At 40.5% G+C, this 20,929-nt stretch overlaps 1 protein-coding gene across 14 annotated transcripts in view; it reads right to left on the reverse strand.

Moving 5' to 3' along the window:
- The window catches only part of NEK11 (NIMA related kinase 11), a 273,343-nt gene that overhangs the window by 194,957 nt on the left and 57,457 nt on the right, over positions 1 to 20,929 (reverse strand). For 13 of the 14 annotated variants that reach the window (XM_027546332.1, XM_027546343.1, XM_027546323.1 and 10 more), the window contains one exon: positions 8,897 to 9,015. The exons of the other annotated variant lie outside the window; for it this stretch is intronic. In XM_027546332.1, the coding sequence (XP_027402133.1) occupies positions 8,897 to 9,015 (119 nt within the window). The remainder of the gene's footprint in view (positions 1 to 8,896; positions 9,016 to 20,929) is intronic. 14 annotated transcript variants of the gene reach the window in all.

Below are 20,929 nucleotides of genomic sequence, written 5' to 3' on the forward strand. Positions count from 1 at the left end.
GGAGGAAGCACAAGCTGGAATCAAGATTGTCGGGAGAAATATCAGTGACCTCAGATATGCAGATCACACCACCCTTATGGGAGACAGTGAAGAGGAACTAAAGAGCCTCTTGATGAAAGTAAAAAATGAGAGTGAAAAAGTTGGGTTAAAACTCAACATTCAAAAAACTAACAACATGGCATCCGGTTTCATCACTTCATGGCAAACAGATGGGGAAACAATGGCAACAGTGACAGACTTTATTTTCTTGGGCTCCCAAATCACTGCGGATGGTGATTGCAGCCATGAAATTAAAAGGTGCTTGTTCCCTGGAAGAAAAGCTATGACCAGCCTAGACAGCCTATTAAAAAGTAGAGACATTACTTTGCCAACAAAGGTCCATATTGTCAAGCTATGGTTTTTCCAGTAGTCATGTACAGATGTGAGAGTTGGACCATAAAGACCGAGGGTCGAAGAATTGATGTTTTCGAACTATAGTGCTGGAGAAAACTCTTGAGAGTCCTTTGGACTGCAAGGCAATCTAACCAATCAATAATAAAGGAAATCAATCTTCAGTATTCATTGGAAGGACTGATGCTGAGGCTGAAGCTCCAATACTTTGGCCACCTGATATTAAGAGCAAACTCATTGGAAAAGACCATAATGCTGGGAAAGATTGAAGAGAGGAGAAGGAAATAACAGAGAATAAGACGGTTGCATGGCATCACTCTGAGCAAACTCCAGGAGATAGTGAAGGACAGGAAGTGAAATGCTGCAGTCCTTGGCGTCACAGAGAGTCAGACACAAGTTTGCAACTGAAGAACAACAAAATTGAAAAATAATATTGATACTTAGACTAGGAAAGTAGGTGATGAGTTTTAGATATAACACAGTAACAGCTACCACATATATAAAAACGTAAATAAGAAAATCACCACCAGGTATTTTATGAACAAGACAAACATTATGTTGGAAAGCAGTTATGGGAAGTAACTGGCTGGAGCTGTTGTAACAGAGCAATTATTTCTATGCAACAAACCAGATATCAAGCTACTTGACTAAGGTTTTCTTAAGTATAATTTATTGACTTTGTGGTTACAGTAAGCAAAAATAAATCCAGAAAAAAAGTCCTGTCATGTACTTCGTTAGTATCCTTTCCTTTGAAGTATATAGAAATCAAATCCAAGAAATGACAAGGTGACTAGCAATTCAAGCAGCTGATATAAAATCTTTCTTCTAAAGATAGCTTTCAAATAGCTCTCCACATATGTCCCTGTCATTTCTATGTTTCATGATTCCCAAGAGATTTAAGTGCCCTGATTAAGACTGGATGACAGTGGTGATCAAATCCATGGTTGAGCTTTTGCCTCCATCAGGCTATTCTCCATACACAGCCTCCAGGACCACGGCAGTGTGAGGTCTGTGGAGGCAGCTACAGCAGGGGTTTTCTCAGGCCCTGAGCCAGAGTAGGACTGTGGAGATGGTATGGACAGTTCAGTTTTCATTTCCCCTTAAGTCCTTATCTGAGTAGTTTCTGAAAATTTAGCTCCGCCCTACAGACCTGTGTTTATCTGACAGGGTCTCAGGGTGGCCTGCAGATTCTTCTTGCCAAAGGTGCTGGCATAAGCAATGGCTCTGTGGTGATACGTGGACCAGGCAACCCCTGTTGCTGGTCTCTGCCACATGGCCACTGTCCTAGATACTGAGGCTCACGCCTGGCTTCCTCATCAGTGTCCTGGGCACCCAGGACCATGAAGAGCCTCTATGTTGTAAGCCAGGGGTGATGTCAGGTCCTTCTCGAATGCAGCTACAAAGCAGGAGTTGCTGACACCTGGCAATGGAGTGGGGTCTCCTTGGAAAAAGTGACCTAAGGACATCCTCAAGAAGTGGGAGGATGAAAGAAAGATTCCTGCCAAAAGAAAGCAGGAATCCTCCACAGCACCACACACACAACTTCTCTCTACTTTCCCATCTCTAGACCTGGGGAAGCATGCCTCCATCCCCCGTCACATTTACTGACCTGGATTCCCAAGTAGGTCCTTCCCCTAGGAGCCTCACTATGTTAAAAATTAATTCCTCACACGATCTTTTGGGAAACAACCATTCGGGCTTCCCAGATGGTGCTAGTGGTAGAGTATCCGCCTGCTAATACAGGAGACATAGGAGACACAGGTTCGATCTCTGGGTCAGGAAGATCCCCTGGAGAAGGGCATGGCAACCCACTCCAGTATTCTTGCCTGGAGAACCCCATAGACAGAGGAACCTGGCAGGCTACAGGCTGTAGGGTCGCAAAGAGCTGGACACGACTGAAGCAACTTGGCATGCACCAAGCTCACTGGGGAAAGGTGTGAGCTGCTAGGTGAGGAGGCACTCATCTTACAGAAAGTGCCCCAAGCTTGTTCTCCCCTCCACTGTGAAAGCAAAAGCGATGTCAGCAAATGAGTTCTCTTCAGAGAGGCTGCTCTGTACTTCATCTTAGAAAATCTAGGCTAATTGAACAGAATCCGCTTCGATAGAAATGAGTTGGGGTGGGGGGAATTTGTTTTGTTTTGTGGTTTCTGTGTTATCTCTGGGGGCAAAAAAGGAGAAGCAAGACATTGTCTCTGTCCCCCAAGGATTTCCTTCATGCCCAGTTCTGCTGTGGTATCCAGAGAAGATGATATTTCAAAGACTGGCCATTTAATTGAACCAAAGAGAAGAAAGGCTTTGAGTGCCTCATATACTGGTCCAGCTTATGGAGCATTGTGGGAGTTGGTGACAAGCCTCACAGGATACAAACACCTTTAACAAACTTGGAGCTGTCTATGTGCCAGAGGTTCAGGCCCAGGGGGAGGAAGGAGTTTTAGTGCTACATTCTCAAGATAGCTTTCAGTGAACTGTGAATATTTTCAGCTTTTAATATCATTATAAGTGTGTATGCCATATGCCATAGATTTAGAATATTACAAATGTATAAATAAACCAAATTAAATTAAGCACAGGAAAGCTCCAAAGGAGTAAACAAAACCTTCATTTCTTCTGTAACCTCATTCTTCCTAGTTTTTCTAGGGTCTTCTTTATATCTTCTGCCCCTGCACTGTATTAGTCAGAGTTCTCCAGAGAAACAGAACCAACAGAAGATATAGATATGGATATAATACAAATGGAGATTTATTACAAGGAACTGGCTCATGCAAAGATGGAGGCTGAGAAGTCCCAAGATTTGCTGTCAACAGGCTGAAGACCCAGGAAGTTGTTCAGTCACTAAGTCATGTCCAATTCTCTGCATGGACTGCAGCATTCCAGGCTTCCCTGTCCTTCACCATCTCCCAGAGTTTGCTCAAACTCATGTCCATTGAGTTGGTGATGTCATCCAACCAGCTCATCCTCTGTTGCCCCCTTCTCCTCCTTCCTTCCATCTTTCCCAGGATCAGATTAGTTCAATGAGTCAGCTCTTCACATCAGGTGGCCAAAGTACTGGAGCTTCAGCTTCAGCACCAGTCCTTCCAATGAATATTCAGGGTTGATTTCCTTAGGATTGACTGGTTTGATCTCCTCACAGTCCAAGAGACTCTCAAGAGTCTTCTCCAACACCACAGTTCAAAAGCATCAGTTCTTCAGTCTCAGCGTTCTATATGGTCCAACTTTCAAAGTCATACATAACTACTGGAAAAACCACAGCTTTGAGTATATGGACCTTTGTTCGCAAAGTGATGTCTCTGCTTTTTAATATACTGTCTAGGTTTGTCCTAGTTTTTCTTCCAAAGAGCAAGTGTCTTTTAATTTCATGGCTGAAGTCACTGTCCACAGTGATTTTGGAGCCCAAGAAAATAAAATATGCCACTGTTTCCATTTTTTCCCCATCTATTTGCCATGAAGTGATGGAACTGGATGCCATGATCTTAGTTTTTTGAATGTTTTAAGCTAGATTTTTCACTCTCCTTTCACCTTCATTCAGAGGCTCTTTAGTTCCTCTTCACTTTCTGCCATTAGAGTGGTATCATCTGAGGCTGTTGATATTTCTCCTGGCAGTCTTGATTCCAGCTTGTGATTCATTCAGCCTAGCATTTTGCATGATGGTTGATTCCAATATCCTCCTATCAATGGTTGTTCAGCAGATAGTTGTGATTTTCATATTCTCAAAGGAGAAGATGAGCACATATTTTTCTACTCCACCATCTTTTTTGCTTGATGAAGACCCAGGAAAGCTGATAGTCTAATTCAGTCCTAGTCTGAAGACCTGAGACAAGGTGAGTCAATGAACTAAGTCTCTCAACCGAAGGGCAGAAGACAGGGTGAGACATCCCAGCTCCTCAATGAGGCAGGAAAATGGGAGCAAATTCCTTCTTTCTCTGCATTTCGTCTGTTTGGACTTTCAAGGGACTGGATATGTCCAACCACACTGGAGAGGACAGTCTACAGATTCCACCAACTCAAATGCTAATCCCATCTGGAAACTGCCTTACAGACACACCCAGAAGCAATGTTTAATCTGGGCATCTCACAGCCCTCCCAAACTGACACATAAAATTAACCATCACATGCACTAAAGTAATTCTCAAGGCACTGGCAACAGAGGAACCTAATTTATCTTCTTCTTTGTTCCAAAGTAATCTTCTGAAATTATTTGTAAGCAGAATTTTCAAAATACGTTTGAATATGTGCTCTAGACCATAAGAGGGAAAGGCTGGAATAATGCTTGTAAATAAATCTTTTATTGGTTATAGTTGAAAGATTTAAGTAGAAGGTTGAGGGAAACATTGTGATAGGCTGTATTCTTGTTCCCAAATATTTGCACCTCTTGTGCCTGGCAGTGAGTGTCCCCCTTGGGAGGAACAGGCACCTCCACTGGACTTGGTTGTTTGACTTGCTTGGATCCATGGCATGCAAACAGATCAGGCAAATATCAAGTCTGAGCAGAGTCTTAAAGAACCACTGAGTGTTTCCCGTAACTTTCTTGCTTTTTCTCTGCCAACAGAAAGCATGAGCTGCTCCTTCAGTGTAGACAGTGAGACAGGAAGACTTAAAGTGGATCTGCAGCTGCCAATAGGCAACAAAAGCAAGAACTGACTGTCCTAAGTCACTGAGGTTAGGGTTTTGTGTTAACATAGCATAAGGAAGGAGTTTCAGGGCTATACCTTCAAGGTAGCTTTGAATGAACTGTGAATACTCACACGTCATTATTCATGTGTCCATGCCATGTGCTAAAAGAATCATTCTTTTGGGTTTAAATTGTTTTTAATTTTTTTTTTTGTTTTTAATTTTTGTCAGCTTGATTACTATGTGTCTTGATGTGTTCCTCCTTGGGTTTATCTTGCCTGGGAGTCTCTGTGTTTCTGGACTTGATTGACTATTTTCTTTCCCATGTTTGGGACGTTTTCAGCTATTATCTCTTCAAATATTTTTCAGGTCCATTCTCTCTTTCTTCTCCTTCTGGGACCCCTATAATACAAATGTTGGTAGATTTAATGTTGTCCCAGAGGTCTCTTAGGCTGTCTTCATTTTTTTTTTTTTTTTCATTCTTTTTCTATATTCTGTTCTGTGGCAATGATTTCCACCATTCTGTCCTCCAGGTCATTTGTTTTTTCTTCTGCCTCAATTATCCTGCTATTGATTCCTTCTAGCATATTATTCATCTCTGTTTGCTCTTTAGTTCTTCTAGGTCATTGGCAAACATTTCTTGCATCTTCTCTATTGTTTCCTGAGATCCTGGATCATCTGCACTACCATTATTCTGAATTCTTTAGTTGTTTTTCTGGGGTTTTATGTTATGCCTGCATCTGGGACATAACTTTCTGCTTTCTCATCCTGATTAACTTTCTGTAATGTGGTATTTTTTCTAGCTGCTGTGGGATTGTGGTTCTTCTTGCTGCTTCTGTCTGCCCTCTGATTTGTCATTGTTTAGTCACTCAATTGTGTCTGACTCTTTGCAGCCCAACAGACCTCAGCACACCAGCTTTCTCTGTCCTTCACCATCTCCCAAAGCTTGCTCAAACTCATGTCCATCAAGTCGGTGATGCTGTCCAACCATCTTACCCTTTGTTGCCCCCTTCTCCTTCTGCCTTTCATCTTTTCCAGCATCAGGGTCTTTTCCAATGAGTCAGGTCTTTTCCAATGAGTTGTGTCTTTGCATCAGGTGGCCAAAGTATTGGAGCTTCAGCTTCAGCCATCAGTCCTTTCAATGAATATTTAGGACTGATTTCCTTTACAATTGACTGGTTTGATCTCCTTGCCATCCAAAGGACTCTCAAGAGTCTTCTCCAGCACCACAGTTTGAAGGCATCAATTCTTTGGCATTCAGCCTTTTTTATTGTCCAGCTCTCACATCCATACATGACTACTAGAAAAACCATAGCTTTGACTATATGGACATTTGTAGGCAAAGTAATGTCTCTGCTCTCATGGAGGAGGCTAAGAGGCTTGTGTAAGCTTCCTGACAGGAGGGACTGGTGATGGAAAAATGGTCTTGCTTTGGTGGGAAAGGTCTTGTTCAGTAAAGCTTTAATCCAGTTATCTGCTGATGGGTGGGGTTACACTCCCTCCCTGGTAGTTGTTTGGCCTGAGGCGACCAAGCCCTGGGGTCTGCAGACTCTTTGGTAGGGCTAATGGCTACCTTCATGAGGGCTTACACCAAAGGGACCTTCAAGGACTGCTGCAGCCAGTGCCCCATCCCTGTGGTATGCCCTTGCCGAGCCACATCTCCACAGGAGACCCTCCAACACTAGTAGGTGGCTTTGGTTCAGTCTCCTGTGGGGTCACTGCTCCTTTCCTCTGGGTCTTGGTGCATGCAAGATTTTGTTGTGCCCTCCAAGGCTGGAGTCTCTATTTCCCCCAGTCCTGTGGAAGTCCTGTAATCAAATCCCACTGGCCTTCAAGGTCAGTCCCTTTGTTAGACCCCCAGGCTGTGAAGCCTGACATGGAATTCAGAACCTTCACAATAGTGGGAGGAGTGCTTTGGCATTATTGTTCTCCAGTTTGTGGGTCATCCACTCAGTGGGTATAGGATTTGATTTTATCATGATTGCCATCACCTGGCTGTGGCTTCCTGTTTGTCTTTGGATGTGTAATATCTTTTTTTGCTGGGTTCCAGCATTCTCTTGTATATGGTTGTTCAACATCTAGTTGTGATTTTGGTGCTCTTGCAGGAGGAGATAAGTCCATATCCTTCTACTCTGCCATCTTGAACCAGAAGAAGTTAGGCTTTATTTTTTTGTTTTATTATTTTGTTGTTTAGTCACTAAGTCGTGTCCAACTCTTTTGCAACCCCATGGACTATAGCCTACCAGGCTCCTCTGTCCATGGGGTTTCCCAGGCAAGAATGGGTTGTCATTTCCTTCTCCAGAGAATCTTCCCAACTCTTAATATCATTTAATAAGTGAATCAATAAATTTAAGTATAAAATTGAAATTTCTCCATCTGTAGAGAAAAACTTTGCAATAACTGGTTAGAAAAAAAATAATGAAAGACGTATCATTTATTATCTGAATCAAAATTATGGTATTTCAGATCTATATATCCATAAATACCCAAATATTTAGCCTTATTTAATGACTTTCTTAGAATGCTGAAGGATTCAAAACAAATTTAAATCCTCTCTTTAAAGGATTATTTTAAACTCATTTATTTTAACTACTACTTAGCCAACCCAAAATACATCAAAAATGTTTGGGTTCCTAAATCAACCAGATTTCACTTTTGTATTTTGTACACTGAACATCAAAGTTGGCATCTTTATAGGTGCTGTTTTCCCTATGTCTAAGTTAACAAACATGCCAAGGAATAGTAGAGAAAATAAAAGGAATACAAATATAACTGTATGTACACAGAAGTCTTATATTCAGCAGTTTTGGTGGTTTATTAAAAGATTGTTTCATATTCTTTTATCATTGTCTCTTAGGATAGTTTGACACCATTCAAAAGATTGTTGTGAATTGTCAATAGAGTCAGTGGCTGTCTTATCAAGCATGTGTTTCAGAAGATATAGATAATCAGCAGAAGAAGGAGCACCAAATAATTAATTACTTTTTATGCCATCAGAAAGCACAGATGACACATTTAAACTATTTGACATTCATGGATTTCCAGGCCTTGGTGTACCCTACAAACTTCCACTTCTGTTTAAGAAGACTGTTACCATTCCTAAGTTGAAAGCTAACATGGATCCCTCAAAGCATCTACTTCTATTTGTCTATGTATGTTCATCTTTTCAAATGCATTCTTATCATATTATGGGTCTATAAAACATTTAACATCTAAAACATCTTGCTTTTGACCTGTAGGAAAAATAGTATAACATTAAAAAAAAATTGAGGCCAATATTGCAAAGGTAAATTATAAATAGTTGAACCCATATAGCCTACTTTGACTGTCTTTATCAGATACTTAATGTCAAAACTGACTTTTGGTCTGAACATATATCTTCTGCCTTAATTCCTTAGCTCATCTCGTGAGTGAGCACATTTAGATGTGCACTGACACACTCCAAAGTAACCCCACAATCTATATGCAGCATGCTAGGGTATTCACAGCTCAAGCCTGCTGGAAGATGTAATAAATTGTAATAAATGTATAAATAAAAATAGTATGCTAAAGGTACCAAAGAAATGCTTATGGCTCACAGGATAGGATCAGATATAGAGAAATATGTTTAGTACAAGTTTCTGTTTTGTATTTAAAGTCAGTGCAATTTTTAGAACAACAAAAAAGGTAATCAAGTAAATCCTCTAGGTATAATCATTTGACAGTTTTTTCATAAAAAAAGCACGTATCATAGATGTCTAAGTATAGTCATTTACCTTTGGACTTGCCTCCTTTTCATGGAAGCAAGTTCCATGAAACTTGCTTTCCAAATTTCCCAAACTACCTCCCAAATTTCATTTTTCATGTTCAGACATGACTGTGAAAAAAACCCTGTTGCCTCAGTAACAAATGAACATACCTTTCATGCATGTAGTCAACTCCCAGCAACAGCTGGATAAACCATTCTATTATCTGACTCTCTGGAAAGGTTTTTCCAGCTTCTTTATATTCTTGAATTTTACAGTCCAGATCTCGACCCTGAAACAAAACAGTGTGTGTGTGTATATACATATATTTATGTTTCCATTAAGGGCTTCCCTGGTGGCTCAGAGGTTAAAGCATCTGCCTCCAATGCTGGAGACCTGGGTTTGATTCCTGGGTCGGGAAGATCCCCTGGAGAAGGAAATGGCAACCCACTCCAATATTCTTGCCTGGAGAATCCCATGGACAGAGGAGCCTGGCGGGCTACAGTCCATGGAGTCGCAAAGAGTCGGACACAGCTGAGTGACTTCACTTTCACTTTCAGTTATTAATACTATCACTGCAAGACCTCTCAACTTGGCCAAAAGCTGCCAGCCTCTGGAGCCCTCTTCTTAACTAGGCATCCCCTTTGGTCAAAAAAGACTTCAACAAATGTTAACGTATTTCTAACAGCTCGAAGTCACATTCCTAGGATGACCATAGTCCCCCATAATGTGCCTGTTTGAGAAAACTCAAGGCTGCCAAAAAAAATTGTTCCAGCCACACCTCAAGATGGAGCCCCTGTTCCCTACTCACTGGGGAGGGCAGGAGCCCAACTTCAATAAGTGCCAGCTAGCAAAATCAAATGGTTCGGAGGAACCAACTGCCTTCCCACTTTCTGAGTCATATTTCAGCTCCCTGAATGCTTAGGCCCCCTGCCTGCATTCCCTCCTCTGCCTCCACTCCATTGTTGTTCAGTCACTATGGCATGTCCAACTCTTTGTGACCCTATGGACTGCACCACACCAGACTTCCCTGTCCTTCACTATCTCCCAGAGTTTGCTCAAATTCATGCCCATTGAGTAGGTGATGCCATCCAACCATCTCATCTTTTGCCACCCTCTTCTCTGGCCCTGAATCTTAGGGTCAGCATTAGGGTCTTTTCCAGTGAGTCAGCTCTTTCCATCAGGTCGCCAAAGTACTGGAGCTTCAGCTTCAGCATCAGTCCTTCCAATGAATATTTAGGGTTGTCTGGTTTGATCTCCCTGCAGTCCAAGGGACTCTCAAGAGTCTCCTCTAGCACCACAGTTGAAAAGCATCAGTTCTTCAGCGCTCAGCCTTCTTTATGGTCCAACTTTCAAATTCATATATGACTACTGGAAAACCACAGCTTTGACTATAGGGACCTTTGTCAGCACTGTGTCCATTTTATGTGGACTTTATCCATTCCATTACTCTCCCTTTAAATTGCCTACTCACTTCGTGCACAGCACAGCAGAGCTCAGTTCTTTCTACTCCCATCAGTGTTTACTGAAGAAACTCTGTATTTAGCACTTTGTCTCACGCCAGAACAAAATTCTTCTAAAGGGTATTAGCTTTTATTATATTACCTAAATATTACCTAAAAATTGTTTTTATTATGTTACATTACATATTAATATGTACCCACATAAAACTAGGAATAATTCCCTTATGCTTAGAATTTTACATAACTATAAACCCCCCAGAAAAACATCTATTTCTGTTTTATTGACTATGCCAAAGCCATTGACTGTGTGGATCACAATAAACTGTGGAAAATTCTTAAACAGATGGAAATACCAGACCATCTGACCTGTCTCTTGAGAAACCTATATGCAGGTCAGGAAGCAACAGTTAGAACTGGACATGGAACAACAGACTGGTTCCAAATAGGAAAAGGAGTACGTCAGGGCTGTGTATTGTCACCCTGCTTATTTAACTTATATGCAGAGTACATCATGAGAAACGCTGGGTTGGAAGAAACACAAGCTGGAATCAAGATTGCTGGGAGAAATATCAATAACCTCAGATATGCAGATGACACCACCCTTATGGCAGAAAGGGAAGAGGAACTAAAAAACCTCTTGTTGAAAGTGAAGGAGGAGAGTGGAAAAGTTGGCTTAAAGCTCAACATTCAGAAAACGAAGATCATGGCATCTGGTCCCATCACTTCATGGGAAGTAGATGGGGAAACAGTGGAAACAGTGTCAGACTTTATTTTGGGGGGCTCCAAAATCACTGCAGATGGTGATTGCAGCCATGAAATTAAAAGATGCTTACTCCTTGGAATAAAAGTTATGACCAACCTAGACAGCATATTTAAAAGCAGAGACATTACTTTCCCAACAAAGGTCCGTCTAGTCAAAGCTATAATAATAATATAATTGACACTTCAAAGTGAAATGTCAAAAGAAGGGTGTACACAAACACTCTTCTCAGGTAGACACATAAGAATAACAAATGTACTAGTTTTTAGCATTAAGCAAAGGACATATTCTACTGACAAGAGGACAGAATGCCAAAAAATTAAATTAATTGGAGAGCTGGGTCTTATTCTCCTTAAGTTATTCCCCACCCTGAAGTTTTCATTCTGCATGTTTATCTGTAAGAAAAGCTATTTGTCTTGTATTTACTTTGTTCTTTAATAAACACTCTGTAGATTTTCTTAGGATTTAATTAAGGTGGTCAAACCACTCACAAATTAAGACACAAGGAATTTCATACAAAAAGAAAGAAACCATTTTTTGTGAAGTAGTCTGATTTTAATTGAGCAATATGAAAAGCATTTATTTCTTTTGTTAAGCCATCATCGAAGTAAAAATCAAATGTTTTGGATGAAATGTCACAGTTTGGTTTCACAAGTTCTTATTACAGTATCTGTAGGCCCGTTCTGTTTCCTTGACTTTGTATTTGAGAAATATTTAACAATGACTTTTATTGCTAAAGCCACTCTAATGAGAAGGTTCAAGGAGACTTTAACTTGAGCCAATATTAATGTTGTTCTAAGTCTATGCCACAGACAGAAAATGTTTTCCTTCACTAACGTCATCCCCTTGAAAGTTTCAATAAAAGCCCTGATGTTAAATTCTAAGATTTCAAATATCTGTAACCCAAAATGTGCCATTTTATGGATTAATGGTCTTGCCTCCTTCCACCATCCAAGTTAACCAACATGAGATTGAAATGCCAAAACCTTGAAGAAATGAAGAGCAACTCAAATACAGTGTCTAAACTCCATCTTTGATTGCCATTAAAAAGTTTTAAATCTTAAAAGGATTTCATTTTAAAAGTTAATCTGTTTTTTTAAGTCATCAATAGAAGCACTTCTATCCGGTTTAAAGGAGGGAGGAGAGCCTTCTCAGAGCCGGAATACAATGCAACTGCAATGTTCAGAGCATACACAAAGGGCAAAATAATCTCAGAATTTCAGGGCTAGAAGCAGTTTGAAAAATTGTTCTGCCCTACTTCTTCATTTTAAAATGAAAGAGCTGCCCCTGATTAATTTTCTGGGCTGACATCTTAAGATTCAGCTCCCTCATACTCTACATCACTCCCTCACACTCTACATCTCCTTTAAATAATGTTCTGACACATCCTTCCGGGAGGCCTCAAAATTTTGCATGTGTCAGACACATCCAAGTAGAGTGTTTAAAATGTATATTCCTGGGCTGTATCAACAGAGGCTCTGATTTGGTAAATTAGGAGAGAACCAAAGAATTGTGTATTTTTAACAAGCATCCTAAGTGACTTTGGGACAGGTTATAGACCACACTTTAAGAAAAGGCTGTTAGATAATAACACAGATGGGCCAAATATCTCACCTACTAATGGGAACATTTTGTCCAATAGTTTGAAAATTTTCAAAGGCAAAAGATGTATTTGAGAAAGTCAATGTTGAATAAGATTTTATAATCATATGCTTTTAAATCTGTAAATGGAGTTCATAAAAAGTGGGGAAGATGTCAAATCATGTTATGTTCTTAAACGCAAAATAAGGAGACCCAGTTTCTAAATGGTTACTAAAGAATACCTTGTAGTATCATGCTGCTTATGTCTGATAATATAACTGAGCACTCTTGGGTTTAGTTGCCAATTTTCTTCCAAATGCTTTTAGTGTACGTTTCTTCCTGCTGAGGTAAATGTACATGAATTGGAATAAAATGATACAACTTACTTTTTCTTAAGAAGTGACATAAAATAATGCTTTTATCTATAAATGTGATGCCAAAGTCCACATACTTTCTACTTTCAAACCCTATATAGTCTCCTATTGATAGAAAATATAATAATTAATTAAATCATCATTACATTAAGACATATTTGTGTATTCAAATTGATACACATGTATTTCTGTGTGTATGCATATGCATGAATTATATAAATAGAGGTAGATAAAGACACAAAACATAAGTGAGAATAAGCCAAGGGAAGGAGCAGCTTTCATGTGCAACATGATAACCTGGTGAGCATGTGCACTGTGAGATGACTGCCACAGTCAAGTTGATTGACACATCCAATATCTCAGATGGCTCCTGTGTGCATGCATCTGTGTGTGTGTGTGTGTGTGTGTGTGTGTGTATGCACATGCATGTGTGTTGAGAGCACTTAAGATCTATTCTCTTGACAAATTTCAGGTGTACACTGCAGTATTGCAAAGTGTTATTTTCATATTTTGCATAATGCACAAAGACAGGCTTGATTACTGTGGCTGTGTTAAAATCTATCTTTAGTTTAGAGCCACCATCTGAAACATGTTTGGTTAGCACTGCTGATATGAACAATAAAACAACCCAACTATATTAGTTCACATCCAGGTAGAAAGAGATAATTTCATGTTTGGGAAGATAGGAACCATGAACTAGTTGGTTGACTCCATTAAATATTAAGGGAGGAACAGGAGTAAGCCAAGTAAGAAAAAAAAAGAGCACTTTCCCTGTTCCCCTGTGACCCTGGTCCTGCTCTGGATGAGATCCAACATTCCAGACATGAGATTGCCAGAAAATCACTCCACCTCTCCAGAGTCCCATTTCCTCATCTACAAAATATAACTAAGAAATAAGAACAAAATTCTAGCAATCAGAATCCAACAATGCATTAAAAAGATCATACACCATGACCAAGTGGGCTTTATCCCAGGCACGCAAGGATTCTTCAATATCCGCAAATCAATTAATGTAATTCACCACATAACAAATTGAAAAATAAAAGCCATATGATTATCTCAATAGATGCAGAGAAAGCCTTTGACAAAATTCAACATCGATTTATGATAAAAAGTCTCCAGAAAGCAGAAATAGAAGGAACATACTTCAACATAATAAAAGCTATATATGACAAACCCACAGCAAACATTATCCTCAACGGTGAAAAATTGAAAGCATTTCCCCTAAAGTCAGGAACAAAACAAGGGTGCCCACCCTCACCATTACTATTCAACATAGTTTTGGAAGTTTTGGCCACAGCAATCAGAGCAGAAAAAGAAATAAAAGGAATCCAAGTTGGAAAAGAAGAAGTAAAACTCTCACCGTTTGCAGATGACATGATCCTCTACATAGAAAACCCTAAAGATTCCACCAGAAAATTACTAGAGCTAATTGATGAATATAGTAAAGTTGCAGGATATAAAATTAACACACAGAAATCCCTTGCATTCCTATACACTAATAATGAGAAAATAGAAAGAAATTAAGGAACAATTCCATTCACCATTGCAACAAAAAGAATAAAATACTTAGGAATATATCTACCTAAAGAAACTAAAGACCTATATACAGAAAACTACAAAACACTGGTGAAATAAATCAAAGAGGACACTAATAGATGGAGAAATATACCATGTTCATGGATCAGAAGAATCAATATAGTGAAAATGAGTATACTACCCAAAGCAATCTACAGATTCAATGCAATCCCTATCAAGCTACCAATGGTAGTTTTCACAGAGCTAGAACAAATAATTTCAAAATTTGTATGGAAATACAAAAAACCTCGAATAGCCAAAGCAATCTTGAGAAAGAATGGAACTGGAGGAATCAACTTGCCTGACTTCAGGCTCTACTACAAAGCCACAGTCATCAGGACAGTATGGTACTGGCACAAAGACAGAAATATAGATCAAAAGAACAAAATAGAAAGCCCAGAGATAAACCCACGCACCTATGGACACCTTATCTTTGACAAAGGAGGCAAGAATATACAATGGATTAAAGACAATCTCTTTAACGAGTGGTGCTGGTAAAGCTGGTCAACCACTTGTAAAAGAATGAAACTGGAATACTTTCTAACACCATACACAAAAATAAACTCAAAATGGATTAAAGATCTAAACATAAGACCAGAAACTATAAAACTCTTAGAGGAGAACATAGGCAAAACACTCTCCGACATAAATCACAGCAGGATCCTCTATGACCCACCTCCCAGAATATTGGAAATAAAAGGAAAAATAAACAAATGGGACCTAATCAAAATTAAAAGCTTCTGCACAACAAAGGAAACTATAAGCAAGGTGAAAAGACAGCCTTCAGAATGAGAGAAAATAATAGCAAATGAAGCAACTGACAAACAACTAATCTCAAAAATATACAAGCAACTCCTGCAGCTCAATTCCAGAAAAATAAATGACCCAATCAAAAAATGGGCCAAAGAACTAAATAGACATTTCTCCAAAGAAGACATACAGATGGCTAACAAACACATGAAAAGATGCTCAACATCACTCATTATCAGAGAAATGCTAATCAAAACCACAATAAGGTACCATTTCACGCCAGTCAGAATGGCTGCAGTCCAAAAGTCTACAAGCAATAAATGCTGGAGAGGGTGTGGAGAAAAGGGAACCCTCTTACACTGTTGGTGGGAATGCAAACTGGTATAGCCACTATGGAGAATGGTGTGGAGATGCCTTAAAAAACTGGAAATAGAACTGCCATATAACCCAGCAATCCCGCTGCTGGGCATACACACCAAGGAAACCAGAATTGAAAGAGACACGTGTACCCCAATGTTTATCGGAGCACTGTTTATAATAGCCAGGACATGAAAGCAACCTAGATGTCCATCAGCAGATGAATGGATAAGAAAGCTGTGGTACATATACGCAAGGAGTATTACTCAGCCATTAAAAAGAATACATTTGAATCAGTTCTAATGAGGTGGATGAAACTGGAGCCGATTATACAGAGTGAAGTAAGCCAGAAAGAAAAACACCAATACAGTATACTAACGCATATATATGGAATTTAGAAAGATGGTAATGATAACCCTGTATGCAAGACAGCAAAAGAGACACAGATGTATAGAACAGTCTTATGGACTCTGTGGGAGAGGGAGAGGGTGGGATGATTTAGGAGAGTGGCACTGAAACATGTATAATATCATATAAGAAACGAATCGCCAGTCCAGGTTCGATGCAGGATACAGGATGCTTGGGGCTGGTGCACTGGGATGACCCAGAGGGAAGGTACAGAGAGGGAGTGGGGAGGGGGGTTCAGGATGGGGAACATGTGTACACCCGTGGTGGATTCATGTTGATGTATGGCAAAACCATTAAATACTGTAAAGTAATTAGCCTCCAATTAAAATAAATAAATTTAAATTAAAAAAAAAAAAAGAATCTACTTCTCTTTGAAAAAGAATGGGGCATGGTTAGAGGACACAGGAGCCAATTTGAAGAAGCCCCACCAGCCAAAGCTGTGCCAAATTAAGAAACAAAATAATAATGATAGCATCGGGCAATAACCCATAGAATAAAATAAATATCCACGAGTCCATACTGATATGAATAATTGAATAAAGACATCAACGGAGGGGAAGGAACAATGGGATAGCTCTTTCTAACAGAAGAACCCTAATTAGTAAATGTAGAAAGAATGAGGAAAATTCATAATCACAATTAGGCAAACATAACAGTATAGCAGCTCCAGGCAACTACCACTAAAAAAAAATGCAAATATCAGGGCATGAAAGTTTGAAAAGAAATAATAGGACAGAAAGTTGCTCAGGGAACCAGAAGAACAAGACGGGGTAATTTTCATGAATAAGAGCACCCAGCTAATGGCCTGAGTAGAAAACCACACCAACCAGCAGGGCCCGCCAGATTCCCCCCTCACCAGCTCCCCCCTCCCCCATCCCCCGCCCTGTTCACAGCTGAGCCTTATCTTTGCTCAGTGATCCATAAATGCTGACTCAGTTTTCATTTATGACTCTGCCTTTCTGTTTCTACACTGGCCATCCTCCCTTTTTTGCAGTTCTCTGCCCTGGCATCCCATTAGATCACCTGGAGAGCTTTCATAAGTCCTTCTGGGTCATACCCCAGATCAATTAAATCAGACTTTCTGGATGAGGGCTTCAGCCCTCAGGAGTTTTGAAAGCTTTCCAGATGATTCCAAAGTGCAACCAAGGTTGAGCACTACCACTATATTGATATAATTTTTATTTAGCCATGTTAATATCACAGTTGAGGAAAAAGACAAGTCCAACCTTCTCTGCTTTCTGGCAAAGTGATTTCAACATATATTACAGATAGAAGGACGCAGTATTTAATCTTTTACACATCGGCACTTGACAGAAATGAGGTGGGAAGCAGCTGGAAGCAAATGGTAAAGAATTCGTCAAAAGGAAAGAAATTTCCTGAGTACTAACTCTTTGTGGCTCACTACACGGGCTCATGATGCGACACAAAAATGAATTAGAAAAAGATCAGTCCCACATGCTGAGAGTCTAAGATGGATTATACTATGTATAATGTGCTAAGTGTCACCCAGCTGAAACGCTATGAGACTCAGGGATTGAATGAGGGGTGATTTTCAGCCAGGAGATAACAGGAGTCTTTGTAGAGGGGGTGGCATTTCACAGGACCTGGGAGAATGGGTGGGAAGTGAAAACTTGGAGCCAGGAGGAAGGATGTTGTGAAAGGGCAGAGATAAAGAAGTGTGAGACTGTGGAGAGGAGGCAGGGGACAGCAGGTAGTCCCATTTCCCGGGCTGGAAGAGAATAAAGACACCGATATTTGAAATATCCTGTCACTTTTGTAGTTTGGGTACTATTCCCCATTGAAGATTTGGTTACATCTTGACAGGAACTTTTGAGAATCAGGTTATTTGCTTTTTACATTCATAACTGGTCTTCCCTGGTGGTTCCATGATAAAGAATCTGCCTGCAATGTAGGAGACTCAGGTTCAATCCCTAGGCCAGGAAGATCCCCTAGAAAAGGAAATGGCAACCCACTCCAGTATTCTTACCTGGGAAATTCCATGGACAGAGAAGCCTGGCAGGCTATAGTCCCTGGGGTCACAAACAGCCAAACACCATGTTGAACTAAGCAACAACACAACACTCATAACCTGATGTGACGAGTCCAAAGCTCTGGGTGGTGAATATAAGGGGCCTCGTGAATGCATTTATATGTATTTCAGTCTTGAAAGGCCTCAGATTAAATTACAGAGGAGGAAACTTGGAGATTAAAAAACACCAGCTATTTCAATGGTGATAACATTCCCTATGAGGTGCAAGTCTGGCCATCTGCCATTTCCAATATTATTACTTTACCTCAATAAAAAGAGGATAATACCAGGCTTCTGTGAGTTAAGATGAAGTTTGGGTGTGAAGATGAGAAATATCTCGGTTAGCAAGGAGAAACAGCGACCCACACGTCGTCATCCCTCCGAGTCACAAGCTGACAGCTCAGCAGGTGGAGCCAGGAAGCCCCGCAGCTGTTCCCTGGCTGCTGGCCAAGGCCATTACCATGGCAACGCCCCTGGGGTGGGAGGGGCAGCTTAGCCTGCGGAAACCACCAGTATTTAAAAAGTAACACAAATGATCCTGGATTGGATCCTGCGGGAGAAAAAAATTCCTATAGAAATGTCCTTTTTAAAGATATAATTGGGACAGATGGGCTCAATTTGAGTGTGAACTGTGGGTTAGATGGGTGTTTCCCAAATTTCAGTGTGCTTCAGGCTCACCTGGTGGGCTTGGCAAAACACAGATGGCCAGACCCGGCCCCCAGAGTTTACAGATTCATTACGGCTGAGGTGGAAGCTAACAATCTGTGTTTCTCACTAAAGATTCCGAGTGATGCTGATGCTGCTGGTATGGGGTCGCACAGAATCACCGTATGACACACTGGCATTGCATCAATGTTCACTTCCTGAGTTTGATCTTTTTCTGTCGTTATGTTAAGGAAATATCCTTAGTCTTAGAAAACACTCACAGGAGGATTTAGGACAAAGGGGCAACGGGTCTGCAACCTACTGCCAAGTGGTTCAGGAAAAAAGTAGATGAACAGAATAATAAAGCAAATGTGGGAAATAACAACTGGTAAACCTGGATGAAATTAAAGGACACTTACCCCTTGGAAGAGAAGTTATGACCAACCTAGACAGCATGTTAAAAAGCAGAGACATTACTTTGGCAACAAAGGTCCATTTAGTCAAAGCTATGGTTTTTCCAGTAGTCATGTATGGATGTGAGAGTTGGACTATAAAGAAAGCTGAGCGCCGAAGAATTGATGCTTTTGAACTGTGGTGTTGGAGAAGAATCTTGAGAGTCCTTTAGACTGCAAGGAGATCCAACCAGTCCATCCTAAAGGAAATCAGTCCTGAATATTCATTGCAAGGGCTGATGCTGAAGCTGAAACTCCAATACTTTGGCCACCTGATGCAAAGAACTGACTCATTTAAAAAGACCCTGCTGGGAAAGATTGAAGGTGGAAGGAGAAGGGGACGAGAGGATGAGATGGTTAGATGGCATCACTGACTCGATGGACATGAGTCTGAGTAAACTCCAGGAGTTGGTGATGGACAGGGAGGCCTGGCGTGCTGCAGTCCATGGAGTCGCAAAGGGTCGGACATGACTGGGAGACTGAACTGAACTGAACTGAAATTTGGATGGAAGATATATGGGAGTTCACTGTGTTTTGTAACTTTTCTAGTAGATCCAAATTACATTTAAATTAATAACTAAAAATTAATATAAGAAATAAAGTTATAGTTTATCATCAAGATCTGTTCAATATGGTAGCCACTACCTAAACATGGTTATTTACATTTAAATTAATTTAAATAAAGTTCAACATTCAGCTCCTCAACCACACTAGCCATACTTCATCAGGTGCTAAAGAGTCATGTGTGACTAAGCAACTACCATATTGGACAGCACAAATATTGAGTGGAGAAGGCAATGGCACCCCACTCCAATACTCTTGCCTGGAAAATCCCATGGACGGAGGAGCCTGGTAGGCTACAGTCCATGGGGTCATAAAGAGTCGGACATGACTGAGTGACTTCACTTTCACTTTTCACTTTCATGCATTGGAGAAGGAAATGGCAACCCACTCCAGTGTTCTTGCCTGGAGAATCCCAGGGACGGGGGAGCCTGGTGGGCTTCTGTCTATGGGGTCGCACAGAGTCAGACACGACTGAAGTGACTTAGCAGCAGCAGCAGCAAATATTGAGCATTACCATCATCACACAAAGTTCCACTGAACAGTTCTCACTACAGTGGAAAATATTTTACAACTGAGAAAGTCTTTGTGGAAAATTCAGTGTGCTGAAAGCAGCAGCAGAGGTAGTAAAAGCAATAGGAGTCAGTTGTTTACCACAGAAGATAGTTTATTAACTGAATGGGGCAAAAAGAAAAAATGATTAAATTATGGCTGATGGATCACAGTGTAGCTGCATTTGTAAATCCCTGGATTTTGCATGGATCAGTGGCATAATTGCTGGAGTAGGTGTTCTTAGCCACATTCTGTACACCTCATCATTTTACTGGTTTTCTTAACAATCCGTTGGATGAAGGATATATAATCACTCAAATGTTCTGGTTATTTTTCTTTTTTTCTCCTCCTTCTCCTTCAAGCAGAGGAGGAACAAGATTTGATGGGCAAACTCCCAACAAGGCTGTGCCAGGGAGACTGTCCTGAGGGGGAATAGCTAAGACCTGGACAGTATCAAATTTTCAAATATTCTAACTTGGCTACTGGTTTCATTTTGCATGACACACCAGCTACTGTGTAAAGCAAATCAAGGCTGAGTTTCGTTGCTATCTTTACTCCTTCCGAGTTGCTTCTCCTCCCTCTTCTTTTCTGCATCTCAAATACCCAGCACTCTCTGAGCCAAGCAGGCCTGCCACCCACTCTAAAGAGCAACTTCTTTCTTCCTAGCATCATTTCACTTGGGCTCCAGCAACATCC

Source organism: Bos indicus x Bos taurus, chromosome 1 (genome assembly GCF_003369695.1).
Source record: "Bos indicus x Bos taurus breed Angus x Brahman F1 hybrid chromosome 1, Bos_hybrid_MaternalHap_v2.0, whole genome shotgun sequence".
Classification (NCBI taxonomy): Eukaryota; Metazoa; Chordata; class Mammalia; order Artiodactyla; family Bovidae; genus Bos; species Bos indicus x Bos taurus.